Source organism: Accipiter gentilis, chromosome 8 (genome assembly GCF_929443795.1).
Source record: "Accipiter gentilis chromosome 8, bAccGen1.1, whole genome shotgun sequence".
Lineage (NCBI taxonomy): Eukaryota > Metazoa > Chordata > Aves > Accipitriformes > Accipitridae > Astur > Astur gentilis.
The window spans coordinates 3269385-3290651 of record NC_064887.1 but is presented as its reverse complement, the minus strand read 5'-3'; the positions used below and the strand labels follow the sequence as shown (position 1 = coordinate 3290651).

Below are 21267 nucleotides of genomic sequence, written 5' to 3'. Positions count from 1 at the left end.
CAATGGCCCGTGGCATTCACTGTTATCAGTGCCAGATAGGGGCTGTGATCATTTGAACAGAAGGACATAGGGAGCCGTAAATCAGAAACAGCAGATTGCACAAATGAGCCAAATTTCTTAAAAAGTGATGTCACTCCTTTTCATTTTGTGATAATCTGCTGGAGCTGAGGAAACTGAAGTTTGATCAATTTTCTTTCCTTTAAGAGAATTCCCCACAGCAGAAAGAATTTAGGCCTGCGGAAGTGCAGATACAACCGAAATCAAAGGGGCTACTTGTGATATGCAGCAGTTTTGCTGGTTGGGACAGCTGGCGGACAGAGCAATAGAGATGCCATCACCAATTTTGAGTCTGGTTTTGCTCTATTTTAAGACAGAATGTGTGAAGATAACAGAAATATCAGAATATCAGTGGTGAATGTTTGCTGATTTTACTGGGTGTGAGAGAAAAAAAAATAAATCTTTTGTGTATCCTCCTGCCACCTTCCCAGCTAGACAAGGCACTAAAGTGGCTATGTGGGCCACACTATATTAAATGCCACCAACTTCAAATATTTTCACAGCACTAGTTATGAAGAAACCTAATAGTTAGGATTTCACAGTCCCCTGGAGTGTGCTAAGGTGAAAAAGGTTTTGCTGCAAAGACTGTATGCTACTTGGCTTATACACTGAAAATGCAGGGGGGAGGGAAGAGAATGAGAAAGAACAAGGATAACTGGTATACAAAAAAGGTATGTAAAGTCTCTAAGGACCTGACTGCACTTATTTCTAGACCACATCTCAAAGTGCAAGATCATTAATGATTTCTTCTCCTTGCACAGTTTCACGGAGAAATACCCAATACAATGAAAATAGCAGAAAAGATGAAGTTTACATTTAAGTAGTGCAAAAGTTTTCAGAAGAAAGCAATTTGATTATCATCATTTTCACATACCAACAGTTACTCATTTCAAGTGAAAAGAACTAAGAAGGAATCAACTAAAACAAATCATCAAAACAGCTGTTACGAAGGAATGATAAAAAGTTTCTTACCTTGGGCAGGAAGTTTTCTTTTCAACAGCTGCAGTTCTTCTGCTTGACTCACTAGTGAAAAAATAAGTCTGAAATCAATAAATGTTGCCCCAGAGATTTCAAAGAAAATAAAACCTATGCCGCCTTTTTCACTTTCAAAGCATTTGGATTTTTCTTCAAGTGATGACAAAAACCCATTTACCTATGTAATTGTGCTCAAAAAATTAACAAAAAATTTTCAAAATTAACATAATTTCGAGAAGTTGTGCTTATAAACCTCATACCACATTTTGCTCCCGTTTTTGTCTTCTAGTGCTGACATGGTGCTTTGTTCCTAATTCAGAGATGGGGGCAAAAGACGATTGCCATTTTGAAGGCAACAAGAAGATAACAGAAAGAGTGGACGTAACAGAAAGTGTCAACCATAGGCCTGACATATCATTTGGACAGTCTTACTGCCCTATCCACAGTGTAGGGTAGTAATGTAAACACAGACTATTTTCAGGAACCTTCATTCTGTATAAGAAAGCATCTGGTTATATGCATTACAGTGGGAACTAGTGCAGTGTATACACATGCAAAATGAAAGCTGAATGAGCACTGGAATACAACTCGGGAAAGAAACGGTAATTTAAACAACAGTAGTTGCTGGAATTGCATGGTGCATAAATTCCACTGCCGGGGTGCATGCACCTAATGCATTAGAAGAGTCTCAGCACTCTTTGGTAAGAAAAATTCTCTAGCACCTGTGGCTTTACTGTCCACCTGTTTCCAACTGCAAATAAAGTAGCAGTCCCAGACACCCTAGGTTTTGTTTTCTTACAGCTAGTTCCAGTGTTTTTACACTGTGCCGAAAAGAGAGCAACCAGACAGGTTGTAGAATAATGTATACTGGCAAAACATCACATTTGCTGCAGGTTATCATCTGTTTTATCATTTTTGCATGCTTGTCCCGAGACTGGACACAGGGACTATGTGTATGGATATATTATTCATATTCCCTGGTCAGCTGGAAACCAGATTAGCAGAAGTTGGTATAGAAAGTCTACAAGAGCAATGTTATATATGCAAACCTTTGAGAAATAGTGGTAGGCAAATGCAGTCTTAGACACACATCTGTACCACAAACATGTCATGTGGGTACAGATAAAAGGTGTTGCTTTTGTGAAAATGAGTGAATGAACTGTTCTGAGGCATAAAGATTGGAGCCCTTTGGGTGCCTACAGCTACCTTTCACCACTTTTAACTCTTAAAGAAATGACCTGGTAAGGGAGATCTTTATTTCTTCTCCCTGAAAGCCAATATTTTTTTTGTTGGGTTTTTTTCCTGCAGTTATCCATAATGCAAGTTTTTTGCATTTGGATATTTCCCCATCACATACTCCCCTTCTAGTTACAGAGGCAGTTGGGAAGAGAAGTATGAATGCACATTTTGCTGCTGAGGATTCACATGTCCCAAGAACCTCTGACTTGGAGTAAGGATAAAGAGTTTCCTAAAAGTAGACACACATAAATGAAAATCTTTGGCTCTCTGGGTTCCTTTCGAAAAGTACTACAGATGTGCCATCTGTAAAGTGCCTTTATCCCAACACAATAAGCATCTGGTATGTCCATCATTTAAAGACACATGAATAGCAATTTTAAAAGCCTGGAAACCTATATACAGCCTAATCCTCCTAACAGGCAAACAAACAAAACAACTTCCTTGCAAAAAGAGAAGAAAGGCAATGCAATCAAAGTGCAAACATTTAGCCTAATCACTAGCTAACTACCCACTAAGTATCTAACTATTTACATAAGAAAAGGTGTTGCTTTTGCAAGTTTTTCCTCTCCATCTGTGACTGTGAGTTAGAAGAGTAGGCCGTTGGGGCTGCCTTTCTTTTCTGTCCCTGGTTGGATGCACAAGGACATTTAAGGTGCATTTGTCCTGACCAAAAGAACTCATGCGTCAGAGTCCTGGGATATAACACTCTGTTGTAACAGAATGAGGTATGACTGTAGGAAATCTTTGGATTGATAATTATTAAATTGTTATAAAGGAGATAGATAAATATTATTGAAAGTCCTCCTTACTTAGCATTTCGGTCTTCTGCACTTCAGCACTCAAGACGCAAGACGCGTCTGAGACACCAATAATATTTTCAAGCTCTCTACTGCCCTCTAAAGCCTGGAAAAAAAAGCATAATTAAAGACATTGTTAAATCTCATTCCCAACTATCTACTTAACTTAGACGTCTACAACTTATTAAAAACATCCGAAAGAAAGAACTTTTGGAATTTTTGCATAAGGTCTAAACGATGCATGAGCCTCCACCTCACAGAAAGTCAAAGGCACTATAAAGTTTAAGGGTGTAAGAACATAATGCTACTTCTGAAAATGGCATTCAGGTGCCTTTTAAAGTGTTACTTAAAAATCTCCTGTTGTTTACGCTTCATTCGTAAATCTTCAGCTGTTTAAACAGATTAACACTTGATCCCCAGAAAAGCAATCTTGGCACATGTACAAGCTTGCTGTAATATGTTAGTAAAATGGAAATCTACAAGCATTTAAGATTCTATTAAACAGACTCCTCAGCATTTCATGGTAGACCTAAAATCATACGCTATCAATCTCAGGAGAAATAGAAAGGAATTTTCAATAGGGTTTTAAAAATAAATATTTAAATTAAAATATTTTAAATTAGTATCAGTCTTTTTTTTAAATAAAGCATTGTTAGACCACATATGCAAGTAAAATAATTTGAGTACACTGAATTATTTCTCAGATATTGATATACAGCAACAAACCTTGTGCTGAATTTATTCAGGAAACAAAATGTGAATAAAACAGAAAAGTGATTTGCATTTTAGCATGTATTAAACAGACTATTAAATGATGATACATTAGTGGTAAATTAAATAGTACAATCACTTCAACACAAAGGGATATTTAATCTTCAAGGACATAAAAATCTATGCCGTAATAATTCATACTTCAAGTTATAAATAATCGTTGATAACTACTTCATATGCTTTTATTCGTGTACAAAATCAGGAGTGATACAAATTAAAAATGGTGTAGTTGGAAAAGCAACTGCTCCAGTTAAAAAAAAAAGTCTACTAAATTCTGGGGTTTATTTGCATTTTCTGGATTTCCAAGTCAAACCTGCCTGGTTTCAAGTATTTTATTTGCTTCTTTATCTCTTAAAACTCAAACATTGCACGCAAGTTTTTCATTTTTATTTCAAATCTTATATAAAAGTAGATTAAAAAAAATAAATCAGTGTAAACCAGACCTGTAGGCTTCTCAGATTTGCTCTTATTTTCAGAATTTTAACCAATGAACTTTTCACTTTGGACTGCAATTCCATGAACCTGCACAAAAAGTTAAAATAGAAGAATTTCAATTAGCCACATCACCTCTTGCTGAAAATCAGTGTTTACAATGTTTCCCAGAGTTTCTTCACATTGTAATCAGGATGGATCTAGATAAGCTGTGAACAGATGGGCTGTGCTACCTGATTGTGTCATATAACACCAAATATAACTTGCCTTTGGTTAGGATTTATACGCGAACTGCCAAAAATACTTATATCCTAATTTTAAGGATAGGAACTCAGTTTCAGCAATATTAGAGGTTTTTCTTATGACCGTGCAGGAAGACAATAGTAAAAACAGGAATTTAATTAATTTGTTCCTGAAGAACAGTAATTTAATCAAAAGGACGAGCTTCCCAAACCCACCAACTGTTAAGACCATATGACACTGCTTGCAGCCATAGGGAACATGAGAAGTTAAAACTGAGCCCAATAGGGACAACATTGCATGATGTTATTTGTTCTGCTTTATCTCCCCTTTTAAGCCACAAACATATTTTACTACTGGTGTAAAGTTGGTCAGCTTTCAGAATTTAATGGGTTTTGCAATAAAAATTAAAATAATATACAATCAGATTAGACCTAAATGGCAGACTTTAATGCATGATTAAGGATTTGCACTGAATACGTATTGAAAAAATTCCTCCAATGAATGTTTAGGCTATTTTTATTTTGAACCGTTTAAACATGCAAATCAAATGGAGACAACAGAGAAATAATCTGTTTACTGCTTCCTCCCACCAGAGGGAGAATCACCCTTATAAGAAACCTCAACTTTAGAAACAGAACAACAGTATGAGAAAAACTTATCACTGTTGTATTTCAACATGGGAACAGAAGGCTATGCAGGAAAAATGCTAATGCCAGTGTATTGTACAATATATTTTCCACCTGTAAAAATAAAGCGTATGTAAGTTCACATAAATATTACCGTGTAGGTGTTAGTTTATAAATGTGTTTTTCTGGCATGCCGCTAACTGCTAGTCTTCTGCAAATCTTGCAATTTTTAAAAAACATACTGAATTATTGGATGCATACATTTACATGTCAATGAAGACTATGATTACTCAAATTGTTCTGCAATTCAGGGTTACTGCCACTAAGAAACAAGTCTATATTTGTTGACCAAGGGATTTACTGAACCACAAAAAATCCCAATTAATCAGTTTATAGCTTTCCACTGGTATAACTGTAAGATTTTATTTTTTACTATCTAACATGCCATCCAAATAATTCTACTGTCTGTCAAGCTCCATCACTTAGAAGATACTGTCCTACAACAAAGAAATTTCAAGCTAATGGTGGGAGAAAGCATCCATTACAAGAAAAGAACCCAACAAACACATTGAGAGCTCAAGTGCCATAATCAAAAGGAAGAGCTACAACTTCAAACATAAGAAACGTAATATTTAGTTGAATAAATGTCACAAATATTATTTGTTAGTAAAAAAGAAATGTATGCATAAAATATCTAGCCCCAAGGGAATTTTCATCTGGGACACCAGGTACAACTGTGATACAAATATTTAATGCATACAACAGAATACAGAAGAGGGATAACAGGATCAAAATATACTTAAGCATATGATGAAAGAAACCCACTACAGTACAAAACCCCAACTCTTTAATGTCGGTTAACTAGCCTGCACAAATACTGCACACTAGCATGGTGATACTTCTTCCAGTAACACAAGCTGCAGCACAGCAGCTGCGCTCTGCCTTCAATATCAACAGGACTTACAGTATGACCTGTTGTCAGAAGCAGGAACACAAGGGAAGTACAAAGCAGCTGACCAACAAAGGACTATGCGAGCAATGGAGGTTTGCATTACACTGAGAGGTGAGCTCTTAGTGACAAAACTGGGGTAACAGGAAACACACCTCAGATTTTTGAAAGAAAGTGTGCCAGACGGGAGAATTTATATAACAATCTGAATTGGATGCACAGGCACTGGGCCTGAATGAAATACAGGACAGTCACATTACACAGAATGATATAAAACTATATAATGTTGTAGAGGAGAGAAGAAGAGATGTGATATAGCCATGTTGATGCTGAGCTGTGAATTAGACTTTCTTGGATAGATGTCAAAGATATATGTCAAGATTCCAACACAGGACAAGTTGAAGCATCAAATAAAAAAGCAGGACAACACAACAGTATATTAAGATTTCAAGAACAAAAATGTGGACAGTGTTGAAGAAGAATGAGAATAAAGATTTTTTTTTTTTTTTAAATTTTGCTAGTAAGAGATCACAATTCTCTGGTGAATGCAATTTCATTTGAGTAAAAAGGATGGAAATGGATGGAGGACTACCTAGGATTAGTAGCAAGAAATATGAACATGCTCGCTGAGGAAGGAAACATTCAGATTTTTAGCTAGATGAACACTTAAACTCTTAAGTAGTTTTACAGAGCATATACAACTTCCATATTAAAAAAAACTCGTAACTTCCAGGATTTCCTAATTGGGTAACTTCCCATAAAGATGAAAGGCATCCCTGATACAATCCAACATGCAGAGGTTCACAGCTTTCCACTTTTTCACCAGATTCTATCATAGATGAAACAAATATTTCCTTTATCTCACTCCTAGGGATGGATGTGTTTGTTTTGGCTGAAATGCATAACACATTTAGCCTGACACCTCACTGTTGGCACAGAAAATTTCAGTTCACTTCTCAGCTGAGATTTGGCAATGTTGCAGACAATTAAATATGTTTTTCATAACAGAAAAGATTAAGCCATACTAACAACATGAGACACTAGCAGCCTTACTTCTAACACATTTTATCACTTCTCCTTCCTCAACATCTATCAAGTTTAGGAAAGCAGTTCATCAGATACTTCACCTGAAACATTAATTTAAGTGCTTTACTAACTGTGGCCTGCCCTAAGTCCATTAATGCCAGGAAGCTTATAGCTTAAAATAAGATTGTGGCAGAAAAGACAAAAATTTTAAAAGATTTTGCAAAGCACACATGAAGTTTCACCATGACCATCTGTGACTAGTTTTTAATCAATAAGTGTCCTGCATTACTGGCCCTGTATCTTTGGCAGTTAATGCTTCCAAAAATAAGGTAAAGAATGTACACTTTCAGAAGAGGCTGGAAATGAAAAACATACCTTCCTTTCAGTAGTTTATGATACCTCATTGCGTAGTACTATGAGCATGACTCCAGTAATTGGCAGTCTCATATTCCCAACACTACCAGTGAAAGACAGAACTGGCTGGACAGTTGTATTGCAAACCCTGCATTAATTTGTACCTATAACCGTAAGCCTGCTATTCAGTGCCTTTGAATATCCAGTCCTGTGGAATTATAAGTATTAAAAAATAATCGCTATTAATTTAATTCTGTATGAAATATTAATCTTGCATAAGTAAAAAATCACAGCACTACACCCACAACGTGTTTAATACACTTACGCATCCTCCTCTGTTTGAGGCTGCCCTCTTCTGGATAAGCTGCTGCTTGAATTGTTCTGCTTAGTTCCTTCTCCTAGGGGGTTCACAAGAAAGAAAAGAAACAATAAAGATGAGAATATGATATCGAGTATTTGAAGCACATGAAAAAGGCGTTAGTATGAACCTTGACTGTTGAATGGTCTTTTAGGAAGAGGAAAAAAACCCCAAAACTCACTCACAGAGCAGGACAGATTCCTTTGTAATGAAACACACCAAGTTCACTATAAATTACTCTTTTGTAATTTGACCTCTCATCAATTCCATTACATTTGTATTTGTGGAAACCTTGGGATTACAGTGTTAATAACTGGAAGTTAGTATAATTCTGACACGTAGCTAGTGTGTTCTACTCAGAAGGTTTTTATCTTATTAACTGCCTAAATACAGCATATTAGCCCAGAGCATCATCATGAAAATATTGTAATGACTGAGCAACGAAACCTCCATTTTCCTTTAATAAAAAGTGCCTGGGCCAACTCTATCTTGTAAACAACTACAAAGAGATACTGCAAATTACTTCCAAAGGCTCTGACATGCTATATTGACAATATAATATTCTAGCTCGTCATATGATGGGGCATGATAAATCATATGCCAGTTGCCATTATTCTGCATGGTGAGTCATATTTCTACATTTCAGTGCACTGATATTTTGAGCAGTTGCATGTTTCTGTGAGGAAACAGGAACAGGTTATTACAACAAAACTCCATTCCTATGGATTTTTTAATAAAACCTAGGCTCACATGTGGTGTTGGTGAACTGGTGAACTGCCTTTCTGTCACTGTAGGTTGGGCATTCAGAAATTACCAGATTCCAAGATAAGCATCTAACACAGACTGCCCCCCCCCCCCCCCCCAAAGCACCTGGACAGGGGAATGTTTTCAGTGATGCTGATCAGATTAAGAAAGTTAGTGCTGCACTGAAATAACATCTTTGGCTCACTGGCTGCAATCTACTTGAGACTGTTCAACAGACACTTACAAAGGCCTCATTATGTATATCGTTATGTATAATAATACACCTCTGACCACAAAAGACTTTCTGTATTTACATCTATTTACACAACTTATCACAACCTATACAATTCAGACAGAAATCGTATTAGAACCAATGTAGATTAAAATCTCACCCTGTGTATCAATTACTATTGGTTTTAGTCAGTACATTAGCTTGTCAATTCTGCTTGCCCTCTAGTTAGCATATCAGGACAGTGATGTACTAGCAGAAAAAAGTACTACATCCCTCCTAATTAATATTTAAAAAATAGTATATACTGTCACATTTGATAGGATCCCACTGTACAACAGTCTCTGGTGAATCTACTGAAACTAGCGAGGCTGTAACTATTCATGGTATTGTGCTCCATGCAATCTATGTGGTCACCTTTCAACACTTTAGATGTTATATCTGTCTAGGTTCCAGCAATAAAGAGGTCACATCTGAACAGCAGAAATGCTTTCTGTTTAATTGTGGCTGAAGCTGAAAACATCATATAACATGGAGGTTTTTATAACTTCCGCCTTAAGAATCTCCCCCCTCAACAGTATCAGTTACATACTCAGTCCCTCACATTCTACCTCAGTGTAAAAGCTCCCTTTTTTGGACACAGTTCTATTTTCCTGTGCAATGGATTTCTTTTGGATCTGATACTCATTAAAGACAAAATGGTGGAGGTGTATGCATACATACGAAGCGGGAGAGGTATAATCATGCATTCATTCTTTTTTTTCTGCTAAGTTTTCCCCTTAAACAATGAGATCATTAGTGCATTCGACAATTACTGACTTAGAATCGCATACCAGTAATTCAGCTTCAGAGTTCACTGTACTTGTTGCCATTCAGACTATACTCATCTATCCAATACCCAAGAAAGATCTTTTCTTTCTGGTGCCAAAGAAGTTCACAAGGTGTTTTAAATTTGTTCTTATCTACTGTCCCTTCAACTGATACATATACATTCTTACAAATGCGTCATATCTAACAGCTGTTTCTGTAAGGTGAAATTCACCTTTAAGTGAAAGATTTGGAGGAAATTACCAACAAGTCTTTACTGTGGCCTTAACAAATGCATTGATCCTAGAACAGACCCTCTGGAATGAGGTGCTTTTCATGTTTCACTGTAATATGTCTCCTTTCTGACATCAGACTAAAAACGAGAGGCCACAATAAGCATTAGACTCTTTGATTTCTCCTTGCTAGATCTAAATTATTACATACAAGTATGAGCACTCAAGGATAAATTAACTTTTAATTTTAATATTTTGTAAAGCATTTAGAAATACCTCAGAATGACAAGGTGCTATGAAAGTTTAAGCTGTTCCACCACAGTAGCTAAAGGTTAAGAACCCAAAAGATTTCATTTTAAATCTAAGTACGCATAGAACTTGCACTTAAATCAGTCATCAGTTATCAAACAGATACTACTTTTAGACCAGTGCTACGGAATGGTGGAACCCTGGACTGAGTTGAATAAAAATAAAATGATTTAAAATAACTCTTAAAATATGTTAGCCAACAATGATGAGAATCTAGTGAAGATTTAGTATTCTGTTATTTTAGAAAATTACATCATAAATGGGTTGTGAGATTTTGGGTAGTTAGGCAATATATGAATTACCAGGTAGCCCAACAGGACATACATAGGACAACATCGTAAAGATTGGATATATATTATAATTCGATTGGTTCATGTTTTCTCCTAAAGTAAATCTTACTTTTGAACAATCTTAGCATTCCATAGATATTTAGTCTTTTTTGAGGCACTCCTCCATACTGTTACTCAAAAGAAAGTCATGTTCCTAAGACAAATAAGTTCCATGTGTCTCCTCAGTGAGATAGATGCATGCTATTTTGTGTACTTCGCACAATGCAAAATATGTTTTCATAGCAAATGGCATTAATTCTGTAATAATTTTCATTCTGTTGTTTTCTTACATATTGGTCACAGAAAAATAGAACACAAATTATACTCTTAACACCTGACTTAGAGGTGATATGCGTAATCTATTAAAACACTACAGCAGTTAAAATAAAAGTGTCTTTTCAGAAGCAGAAAAGAAATTGTGGGTTTAAAAGGACAACTTGAAACCTGTGATATAAGAGGAAGTTTTATATACCACCATCTTGTAGCTATATGAACACAGGGAAAAAAAAAAAAGATGGCTAGTACTACATTACTGAATAATTACCCATCTAAATGTCAGCTATGATCATGTGATCAGTCTTTTTTATAGGCAAAAAGAATGTTCCCCTATGTCCATACTTAATATCAGTATGGAAATACAGTACATGTTCACCTTTCCCATTGACATCCTAATATACAGGCATTTTAATAGAAGACATTTTGCCCCCTTTTTTCTTTCACCTAAGAGATAAGACATGTAGTGTAAATGCAGAGATGCTGAGAAAATTTTAAAACTTGAAGTAGATTTAAACGTTTGTGTATTACCGTGTATTGTGTGTGTCGCCAAAAAGGCATCAACTAAAACTAAAGAAAAGAGGTCATTAAAGCAGGTAATTACAAACATGTAGGGATATTCAAGAGAACATATCTAAAGAGCCTTAGCATTTTCAATTTTGTATCTGACTGCTATCATTACACACAATTTTAAAAGCTTTTTGCAAAGGTAAATGTTAAAGTGCAGGTGGATATCCAGCCAGGCTGAGGTATAGTTTCATATTCTGCAGACAGCCACAAAATTAAAATCTGCATTTATACATAAAAAAGTATAAGCTTTTATTCAGAACTGCTTTTGTGATGTGGCAACACTAACAGAAAGCTTACTGCTCCCAGAGCCTCAGACTGTAGTCAATAGGGATATAGATTGTTCTACCGCGATTCTTCCCTCAGGATACAAGCAGCGTTAATTCAGCAGTCATCAGCGGCTAGGTATAACATGCAGTTACTTTGCTTGAATCTGAGTATTTATTGCTCCATTCTGAGTGAGAATGTAGGACGCCACATCATGACAAAACAATTAATTGAAGTATGGTATGAGCTGACCTTTCCATGACATGACTGATGCCAGTACAGTTATACCAACTGATTGCACTAACAACAGCCGTATCTCTGATATGGCAGAGAGAACACCAATTGGCAACTATTCTTATTAAAGGTTTCTTTGTACAGGATGAAGAAATTCCTATTTAGAATGAGGAGGAAAAAAAAAAAAAAGACACATATGTTCTCCTTTTCATCCAGGAAGTACCATCAAATCCTGAGACTAGTGTAGGAGTTAATACATGCAAACACAAAATTTCCTTCTTACTGATGAAAGCAGAGACTGCCATAGAAATCTGACCTGGGAATACCTTGAAAATACCTTCCTCTCTGTAGAAAAATAGAGTAGATAAATTTACGTGTCAAAGACATTAAGTTCCCTAACAAACTAAGTCAGAATGCTGCTCACTGGAAGAGTTACTTTTCACAATGAGAAGAAAGTTGGAAAACAGTGGGGTTAGATTGCTATCTAACTTGGTTTAAACTCCAAGGAAAAAATTCAACACATAACCAGGGATATCTGTGGGAATACTTAAGACAACGCTTTAGGCAACTTCATCGAAGAGGAAAACAATCCCAAAGGGAAAATGTTTACAGTCTTTTAAGAATGCAGGGGTCAATACTTTAAAGGGCTGATTAAATGCCACTAAAGATTTCTGGATGTGAAGTAAGTGGGAATGTGGAGATATGCACTGTGCCAAATAATCATCTTTTTAGGAATCGAGAAGCAGCCATTAGTCTTGAGAGGAGGAATTGTTCACAAGACAGGGCAGGCACTGTGGCAAAGATCCTTACTTTCTGACAGACACAGGCTTACTCCCTCCATCCCAAACCAGGAAGTACATAAACCAGGCCTTCCATTGCAAATCTCAACATAGTTCTCAAAAGGCCACAAAATTAAACATGCATCAGCTGCATATATCTTACATTTTGTGAAGGCAAGGGTGTTCTAAAATACAGGTCCTCTCAATATACCAGGTTTGCACAACTAGTTGAGACATGCTATCACTCACTGAAAGAATGGGGAGAAAAATTAGTGTAATTCCTCCTCCAAAGGCTCATTGGAATGTCAGTAGTTGAAATAGTAATTTTAGTATTAGTTCCAGGGGCAAATGCCCAATTTGAAACCATAGCACTGGCAGAGAACAACAGCTATTCTGGGGAGAACTGGAATCAGCAGAGTACTTCGTAGGAAAGTTGTGAATGTTCTGACTGGCAGTGAGTGCTCATGAAAACTCGACTGTGTTAAAACTGTTTGACAAACAGGTAACGAGGACACAAAGCCAGGTCATAATGAAGACTGGCAGCATGATAAAGAATTAGGATATAGCTGCTTCTGTTTAGTTTCCTAGCAAGACTACTGATTAGGAAAAAAACAAACCAACACCACCAAAATCTTCACACACAGGCCTGTAACTATGTGCAGCTATACTGCCACTAAAACACCCGATACTTCCATGCTTCCTCAAGTACTCTGCTATTTTTAATAAGGAAAAGGGATGTAATGGTTACAGATTGTAGTATTTTCAGCTTGAAGGCTTCCAGTAATTTTCATTTTTTGGTCAGCCAGCCTTGACAGAATCCCAAAATTTCCTGATCCCGTTCCTTTAAAAAAAAAATATTTTTTTTAAAAAAACCCTTTTTTCCTAGAGGAAAAATCCACTTTTGCAGATCCATCATGAGAGCATATGGTACAATAGCTAGTGCAAAAATCTGCAGACATCTAGATAAATTTCAAACAGTGGTTATTCTATCCTGCTCAGAATATTTCTACTCATCATAATTCATGAATGTTAGTGAGGCCTCAATTACTGCACATAAATTCCAAAATATATGGGGCATAAAAAGCTCTTTAACCCAACAAAAAGGCATAACAAGAACTGATGGCTGAAAATTAAAGCCAGACAAATTCAAAATCAGACAGAATTTTTTTTTTAATAGAAAAGGTAATTGAACAAGGAACTTCCTAACAAGAGAAGTGATGGACTTTTATTATTATTATTATTTTTATAAATAATTTGAAGTCTTCAAATCAAGACTTAACCATCTTTCTAAGAGTTGTACTGCAAGGAAATAAAAGCTCTTTGGCTCTACATGGGAAAGATGACAAGAAAGTCTCTTTGTATTTTTTTAATATAAAAAGGTCACACCAGGTAACCTAATAGTTCCTTAACACTTAAAAAGACCACAATCTATACAGCCATAAAAGCAGGTTAGTCTACTGAATATATACATCTTGAGCAGTCATAGTTTGCATCAAAAACTGTGACTGTAATTAAGTGGACGGATATCCTAAAGTGAACTGGAAATAATATAATTATAAAAACGCATATATTCTGAGAGCTAATGACATTCAGTGTTATGTTAGATTAATTAAAAATTGCCTTGAAGTGCCTTACTATGGAAAACAACAGTAAAAAATTACATAAAAGAATGCAAAGCGAAAGAGTTAAACTACCCTAACTTCCCTTTTAGCTCTGATTTGATAAAATCTACCTAACTTTCAATATTCATAGAGAAAGACCCAGAGCTGGGAAGTGCTATACGTATGTATGCATGCACACATGCAAGCATTTACCACCAGAAACCTGGAAGTACATAAACTAGGACTTGCATTGCAAATCTCAATGTAGTTCTCAAAAGGCCACAAAATTAAACAAGGTTCAACTACACACATCTTTTCTTTCCAGCTCTCCTGACCAGGAGAGAGTCCAGACCTCAACTGTGTATTATAAACAATGAATTGCACTGCCTTGCAAGAGTAAACCAGGACTTCCTTGCAATAATCTGAAGTAGCACACAGCAACCTCAGAACATCTCCCTGTATAATCCAAAGAACAAAGTCACTGTCAGTAGCACATACCAGCTCTGCCAGTGAAAGTTGGAACTTAGAAAGAAAGCAAACAAAGGACATTGTTAGCATGAACATGCCTAAGCAGTGGAATTAATGGAATGATTGACAAAAACGCCAGTGCAGGGTTTTTTTTGCTGAGCCAAAGCCAAACATTTTTAATATTGATCAACAGAAAGCAAAACTTGTTTCAAAAACAAGTTGTTTCATAAATACCCCCAAGATTTATACCAAAAAGATTCAAGCTTTAAAAATCACCATCAGCTTTTCAAAAAGAGATTAAAATTCTATAAGAAGAAAAAGAAATCAAACATACTACATGAGACATAAGTTACTAAATCAAGCCAATAACCAGAAAAATGTTGCCATAAGAAAGACAGAATGTTCAACTAACCATTTGATGGGCGATTTCTGAGATTTTGTGCATTATGAGTCATGGGAGATGAAGATGGACTCATTTGGCGTGTTCCTGTTGTCGGCGAGTAAGAGTTTAGATTTTGCTTTTTGGTCGTCAAAGGTGTTGCATCAGATAGCTGAAATGTAGCAAAAGACAAAGAATCTAGATGAATATTGGCTAAAGATAAAGAAGTACCTATGTCCATCTAAACCTACAACAGTTGTAAACTTCCTTCTGCATACTAAATACATTCTGACCTCTATCTTTCCTATCAGTAGAGTCACATATTGCACCCCAAACCAAACAAAGCCTCTCTGAACATTTACTATCTGGTAATAGATTTTTCTAAGCAATTCTTAACTTTATGTCCTCCCACTTATGGAAAGCCCATGTTATGTGTTGTGGTAGGTTGACCATCACTGGCTGCCAGGTGCCCACCAAGCTGCTCTATCACTCCCCCTCCTCATTAACATTAGTTCTACTCAAAAAAATAAAAAGCCCTTCAAACACTAGCATCCCAGTTTTCGTAAAAAGTATGTGGATTCCAGAGATTTAGGTATTCTGGCATGAACACCTGGAGTTTTGTTTGTTTGGTTTTTTTTTTAAAAGCAGTCAAACCCTGTTATTATTTTTCCTACAGTATTGGGAATTTAAGACATATGAATGATAAGAATGAAAAGAGTTATTTCTAATGACTTTCTAAACAAGTGTTAATTAAAAAACCCCAAGTGAGTCTCTTAAATCCAAAATTTTGTCTCTGGCTTAGGATTTCAATATGTCTAATTACATAAAAGGAGTTATTTAATGATGTTAAAGGAATTGTGCAGAGAAGTTTTCAGAAGAACTAGTCTGCAGTTCTGAAACATTAACTGGGATTATCTGGGACACAGTTCACTCTCTAGATTGGATGTTGAATTGCAACTCTGAGAAACTGGGATTTCACTGCACTATTAATATACAGAAGAAAAAAACAAACCAAAACCACACTTTGTTTGCACATAAAGGGCTTCAGCTCTTCAACAACTTGATTCCAACTAAGAAGTCTAGCAGCTTTAAATAATGCCATCAATGACTGTCAAAAGGAGACGTACACAGAATAGAACACAAGTAGCACTTAAAGACGACTCTGCTGCCATCAGCAGCATCTTAATGTCATCTTATACTCTTAGAAACCACTGATCAAGTGGCTACAGGATTTTCCAGGTAGCTGAACTTGAAGTATTATCCAATATGCATGCTTACCAGACCTACAGTACTTCACTGCTGTGTAACCAGCTGATCCAATAATTAAACAAAAGAGCTGGAAGGTATACCAAGTAGCAAGCTGGAAGATACAGCTTCAGAAGGGCAGCTTTCCTGTTCTTACCTATCTCTCATTTCAAGGAGAAAAAGTCAGCAGGCATGTAAATTACTGCTTCCAAAAAAGATTAGCCACCTCTAAAGAGGAGAATGCAAGTAGTGAGTACACAACTGATTTCACTGTATTAACATCTGTCACACGAAGATTAAAGGGACATTTTGGGCAAAACCACTTTTTCCAGTCCCTTTCAAAATTTTCTCAAGGGCTTAAAGAAGGGCTGTCTAAATGCAGTGAAACAGACACTTTTTTTCCTGTGGTTAAATGTTTGGGTTTTTTTCCTCATGGAAACATAGTATCATTAAAGCCAATACCACAGAAAACCAGAGTAAGCGATTTCTTGATTTTTTTTTTTTACTTTGTTACAATCCTGCGGCTTTGAATCTGAGGAGCAAATTAATTTATTTCTACTTTTGCAACTGTATCAAGCAAAGGAATGACTCATCCACTTCCCAAACAACCAGCCTTTTCTATCAACTTAACTCACTACATCTGTAAAACTATCTATCATTTTTCTTCATGTCACTCATAACAGTCACTCAATTTCATACAGTATTTTTTATTGGAAGCCTTATTGTACATGATTATTCTGTAATCTCTTTAAGATCCATTTATTAATGTTAGAAAAAGTATAACAGGTAAGCATACTGTACTCTTTCAATACCATGAATGAAATAGGCGAGGATCTGGGGCTTGTAGTCATTAAAGAATGCATAGTACATAAGCCAAGTTGGGAAAAAACCAAACCAAACCAAACAAAAAACCAAGCCAGACAACCTGATATTTGCACTTTGGTAACTGACATTTCCACTGCAATTGCAAATTAATAACTCATTTACTCCCTTTTCATACTTAATCATATGTTGTCCTGTTTTGCTGGAATAAGACCCTCATGCTACTATTTTTCAAACCAGATTAAACAAAGGGCATACAAATCTTCAGGTCCAGTAAGGATTCCTTAGCACGGGAATCTCCCGTGTGCTCTGGGAAAAGGGTCTGCTGGGGACATGGTTGAGAGCAAAGGCAGTCTGAGTCCAGAGCATGGTACAGAATGGAAGCACAACTCTGAGAAAGCCAGAACCTCATAGGTTTAAGGTCTCACAAATATCCCTTGAAAAATTTAACTACAGCAATTTTAGATCTCAAAAGGTGTGTACAGGTGGCAAAAGTGGTATTTTTAAGGCCAATAATCAGGTTCACCAGGTAACATGTGTGAAAGCCACAAGTCATATCAGGATGCAAGTCCTATCAGAGCACAAAGCTACATATACAAAGGTGACAAAGCCTCTACAATCCAGCAGGAATCTGGGACCTGGGAAAAAGTTACATTTCATTACTGAGTAAATTAATGATAGAAAACATAAATGTTTATATAATTAATCTTAAATTGCTGAGGAGTTATAAGGAAACTTCTTCTAAAAAGTATACATTTACAGAGGCCATAAATATAAAACTAGGACTACAAGCTGTACCTAGAAGTAAAATGGACAATTATGTAACCCTCAGAAGTTTTCTTCTCAATTGCAGACAGTTAGCAGTTGATTTAAATGTCCTGAAGCACAATACTCCTATTTTTCACACCTACATGGATATGCATACTCTTGTTATCTGTATGAATGAGTGTTTTTATTACAGCTTCTACTATGTTCTTGACTTCACCAAAATTTCAGGATGAGTTCTAGAAGTTAATGTGTCGTATAAAAGGTAAGTCTCCATTATTGGCTTTCAGTTTTCCACACTGCAATATTACTAAATTCCTCTTGGTTATATAAAAGTATAAAGAATGTCCAATATCCCCTCTAAAAAGAATACAGCATATTCTTATACCCCTTTCCTGCTCTTCACTACTGAACTCCTATTAAAATATCCTGATCTTTTAATCGTCTTCATTTGAAGGCATTTCTTGTGGCACTTGTACCACAGCCTATGTTCACACTTATTTTCTTCCACAGAATGATACAGGTTCAAAGTATAATTTCTGCAATTATACTTTAAAACAGAGTGACAGTACCTTCAATTCTAATTCAGGTGAAGACAAAATACTGATTTATGTAATGGCATTATACTTCCAGTGCTACTTGCTATTCTATTTCCAATGGATCTTACTGCACTTCTACACAAAGCTGCAGTTTTGATGTTTTTCTTCTCCTACTCTGCCTTGAGTGCTAACCCTTAATCTAGAACCTAACAGTGTTAGTATTGGTCATCAGTAATATGACTTATACGGTATTTCAAAAGATTTGATTTGCTGCCCTCTTACCTACCTTTCTTATAGCTCCTGGATGTTACTCTGTCTTGTTTTAGTCTTGAATACCCCTAAATAATTTCGCATCAGCCATATATACTCTTTTTGCAGTCTATCTGTATTTAAACAATACCTGGTGGAAATCTTCAGTCTGTTGTCACTAATATTTTGCCACATTCAAGCAGGTTAAAGAAATGTTTCAAATCATCTTCAAATGAAATATTAATTACAGTAAAGTAGCAATGCCACTTTAGGCATTTAAATGTCATCAAATCTCTTTTGTAACAGGGCTTACGCTTTCAGGATATTTTTCCTGCTTCAACAGCAGTCTGCTCAACTGCCATATTTCTGGATATGAGCTGAGACTCCTTTGAGCAGCTACCTGAAAAAAGTTACTGTAGTACTTCAAAAGACAGTATTTGGCAGTAAGAATTTCTCTTCCAGGAAGAAGAGTCTTAGTCCAGTTACACAATTTTTAAATTATACCATACTAACATTACAAAATCTAAAAATATTTATTTCTGATCTGGTTAGTTCAGGCACGCTTTGGGTAGTCTGACCAGCAGGTGGAATAAGGGCCTCCTGAATAACAGGAAAGAAATTGTAGAAAACAGCAATGGATGCATCAGAGCTAAAACAGATACTTCATGCAAACAGTGTATATTTATTACCTTACATTCCTTCCTACCTTCTATAATGTTATTTAATTATGGTACACTTTAAATTTTTGACATGTATCTATCTGTTAGAGGCTCCATATGACCTAAAAATCGTAGTGTAAACCTACATTACTGAGATTCCAGTAAAAGTTTTTATCATTCACATGGGCTTTTGTTAAGCTTTTTGCTGCACAAGAACCTGCACGCAGGTAACCATCAAGTAACTCTTTATCTTATGGGGAGGGGGCAGGGAAGGAATAGCTCTAAGACAGAAAAAGGATTCCATGTAATTTCAGCTGGACCACTCATCTACAAAAACGTTACTACAGCCCAAGAAACAGATGCAAAATTACAGTCACAGCTGCATTCTGAGCAGAACAAGTTGGGTAATGGTACACTAAGCTGCTAATTAAATTGCTAATGATTTTTTTTAGTGCCACTGCGGTGTTTTGCCACCTTTGTTTAAATTAAGAAAAAAAAGTATCTAGAAAATTTTTAAAATTGCAAATTTCTATCTTGCTAAATATCAGTGAGACCTCCAAGTATGTGCTGCATATAAACAAATCTCTTCAAAATGACACAGACATGGAGATTTATTGGGAGCTTGTTTGCTGACCAGCTATTTCTCTGTATGTACTTTTCCAAAATTTTCCTTCTTTTAAACACTGCCATCCTCACAAGCTCCTCTGTATTAATGTCTGCAGCAACACCCACTGTTGGTAGGAGCAGATAATAAACTGACATATGTCATGACATGCTGGTACTGGGAGTATACTATAGCTGCATTTACAAAAAATAATAGCAACAGTACAATTTTATTTTTATTGTGATAACTGTGGTGAAATTTACTGCAGTGTTAGTACTTTATTGTTTCATTATGCCAGATTAGCCGAGGGAGGTAATTATATCCTTGACATGAAAATGCCTTTAATGTTTTCATTTCAATTTTGCAGTTTATAATATGCAGATTATAGCATTATCATAATTCCATATTGTTACATGTACAATTACATGGCAGAACATTTGCTTCCAGGATAATGGAGCTAATTTCTAATAAATGATTTCACCAAGGATCTTAACTCATTCAGCTCTTGGGTAAATAGTGATGGCAATTAAAATATGCATATTTCTCCATTATTTTCAAGTGATTCATGCAGATGTACATTACTTAAAGTCAGGCAGTTCTATGACAAATGGAATACAATAAATTTTTTACTAATACTTTCAGCAGAAATTTTTTGCCTCGTTAAGATTTTTCTAGACAACATCCAATCTGTAACAATATAAATGCAAATCTAATGAAATATGTTTATATACACATATGTGTGCATATACAGGTATATATACACATACATATATATACAGCCCAGATGACTCCATACACCAAAAAATACTTACGTTATCTTTTTTAGCAGTGTCCAACTTTAATGCTCTCTTAACTCTGCAAGAGAAAAATATGGACAAGTTTCATGGTCATTAGACACAAAGATTTCTGGTAGTAAAGTCTATAACCTGTAATTTTAAAGACATTTTCCTTTCTCTTGTTTCACATTTTTTACACTACACAAGAAAACTAATCTCATCCAAAGCAAATACATTAACTGATTAAAATACTGTGTAACAAAAACGTTGCTTATTTAGAAGGACAAAGTGTTTGCATAAGAAAATCCAATTCTCCATTTTATACTAGAGATAAAAATCAAGACACTGAAGTGAAATTGCACTGTATATTTGTCTCTTTCTCAAAGACCATAAACACTGAAAAAATGCAAAAGCATTATCATTTACATACCTTCTGAGCAAGGGTTGAAATTATTTTGCCATTAGTAGAAATAATGTATGAGGCATTTAAAACACAGGTACAGCCAAGGTGAAAAAAGTAGTTCTTCCCATCATTTTAGCTCTTAACATGATTCAGTGCTGC

General features: G+C 35.8%; 1 protein-coding gene across 1 annotated transcript in view; it reads right to left on the bottom strand.

Annotated features, from left to right (window-relative positions):
- Positions 1–21267, bottom strand: part of ITGB3BP (integrin subunit beta 3 binding protein) — a 32112-nt gene that overhangs the window by 7236 nt on the left and 3609 nt on the right. Inside the window, exons 2-7 of the mRNA XM_049807468.1 lie at positions 20742–20784; positions 15080–15218; positions 7795–7867; positions 4283–4361; positions 3081–3174; positions 1030–1080 (exon numbers count right to left, since the gene is read on the bottom strand). Of these exons, the coding sequence (XP_049663425.1) occupies positions 1030–1080; positions 3081–3174; positions 4283–4361; positions 7795–7867; positions 15080–15218; positions 20742–20784 (479 nt within the window). The remainder of the gene's footprint in view (positions 1–1029; positions 1081–3080; positions 3175–4282; positions 4362–7794; positions 7868–15079; positions 15219–20741; positions 20785–21267) is intronic.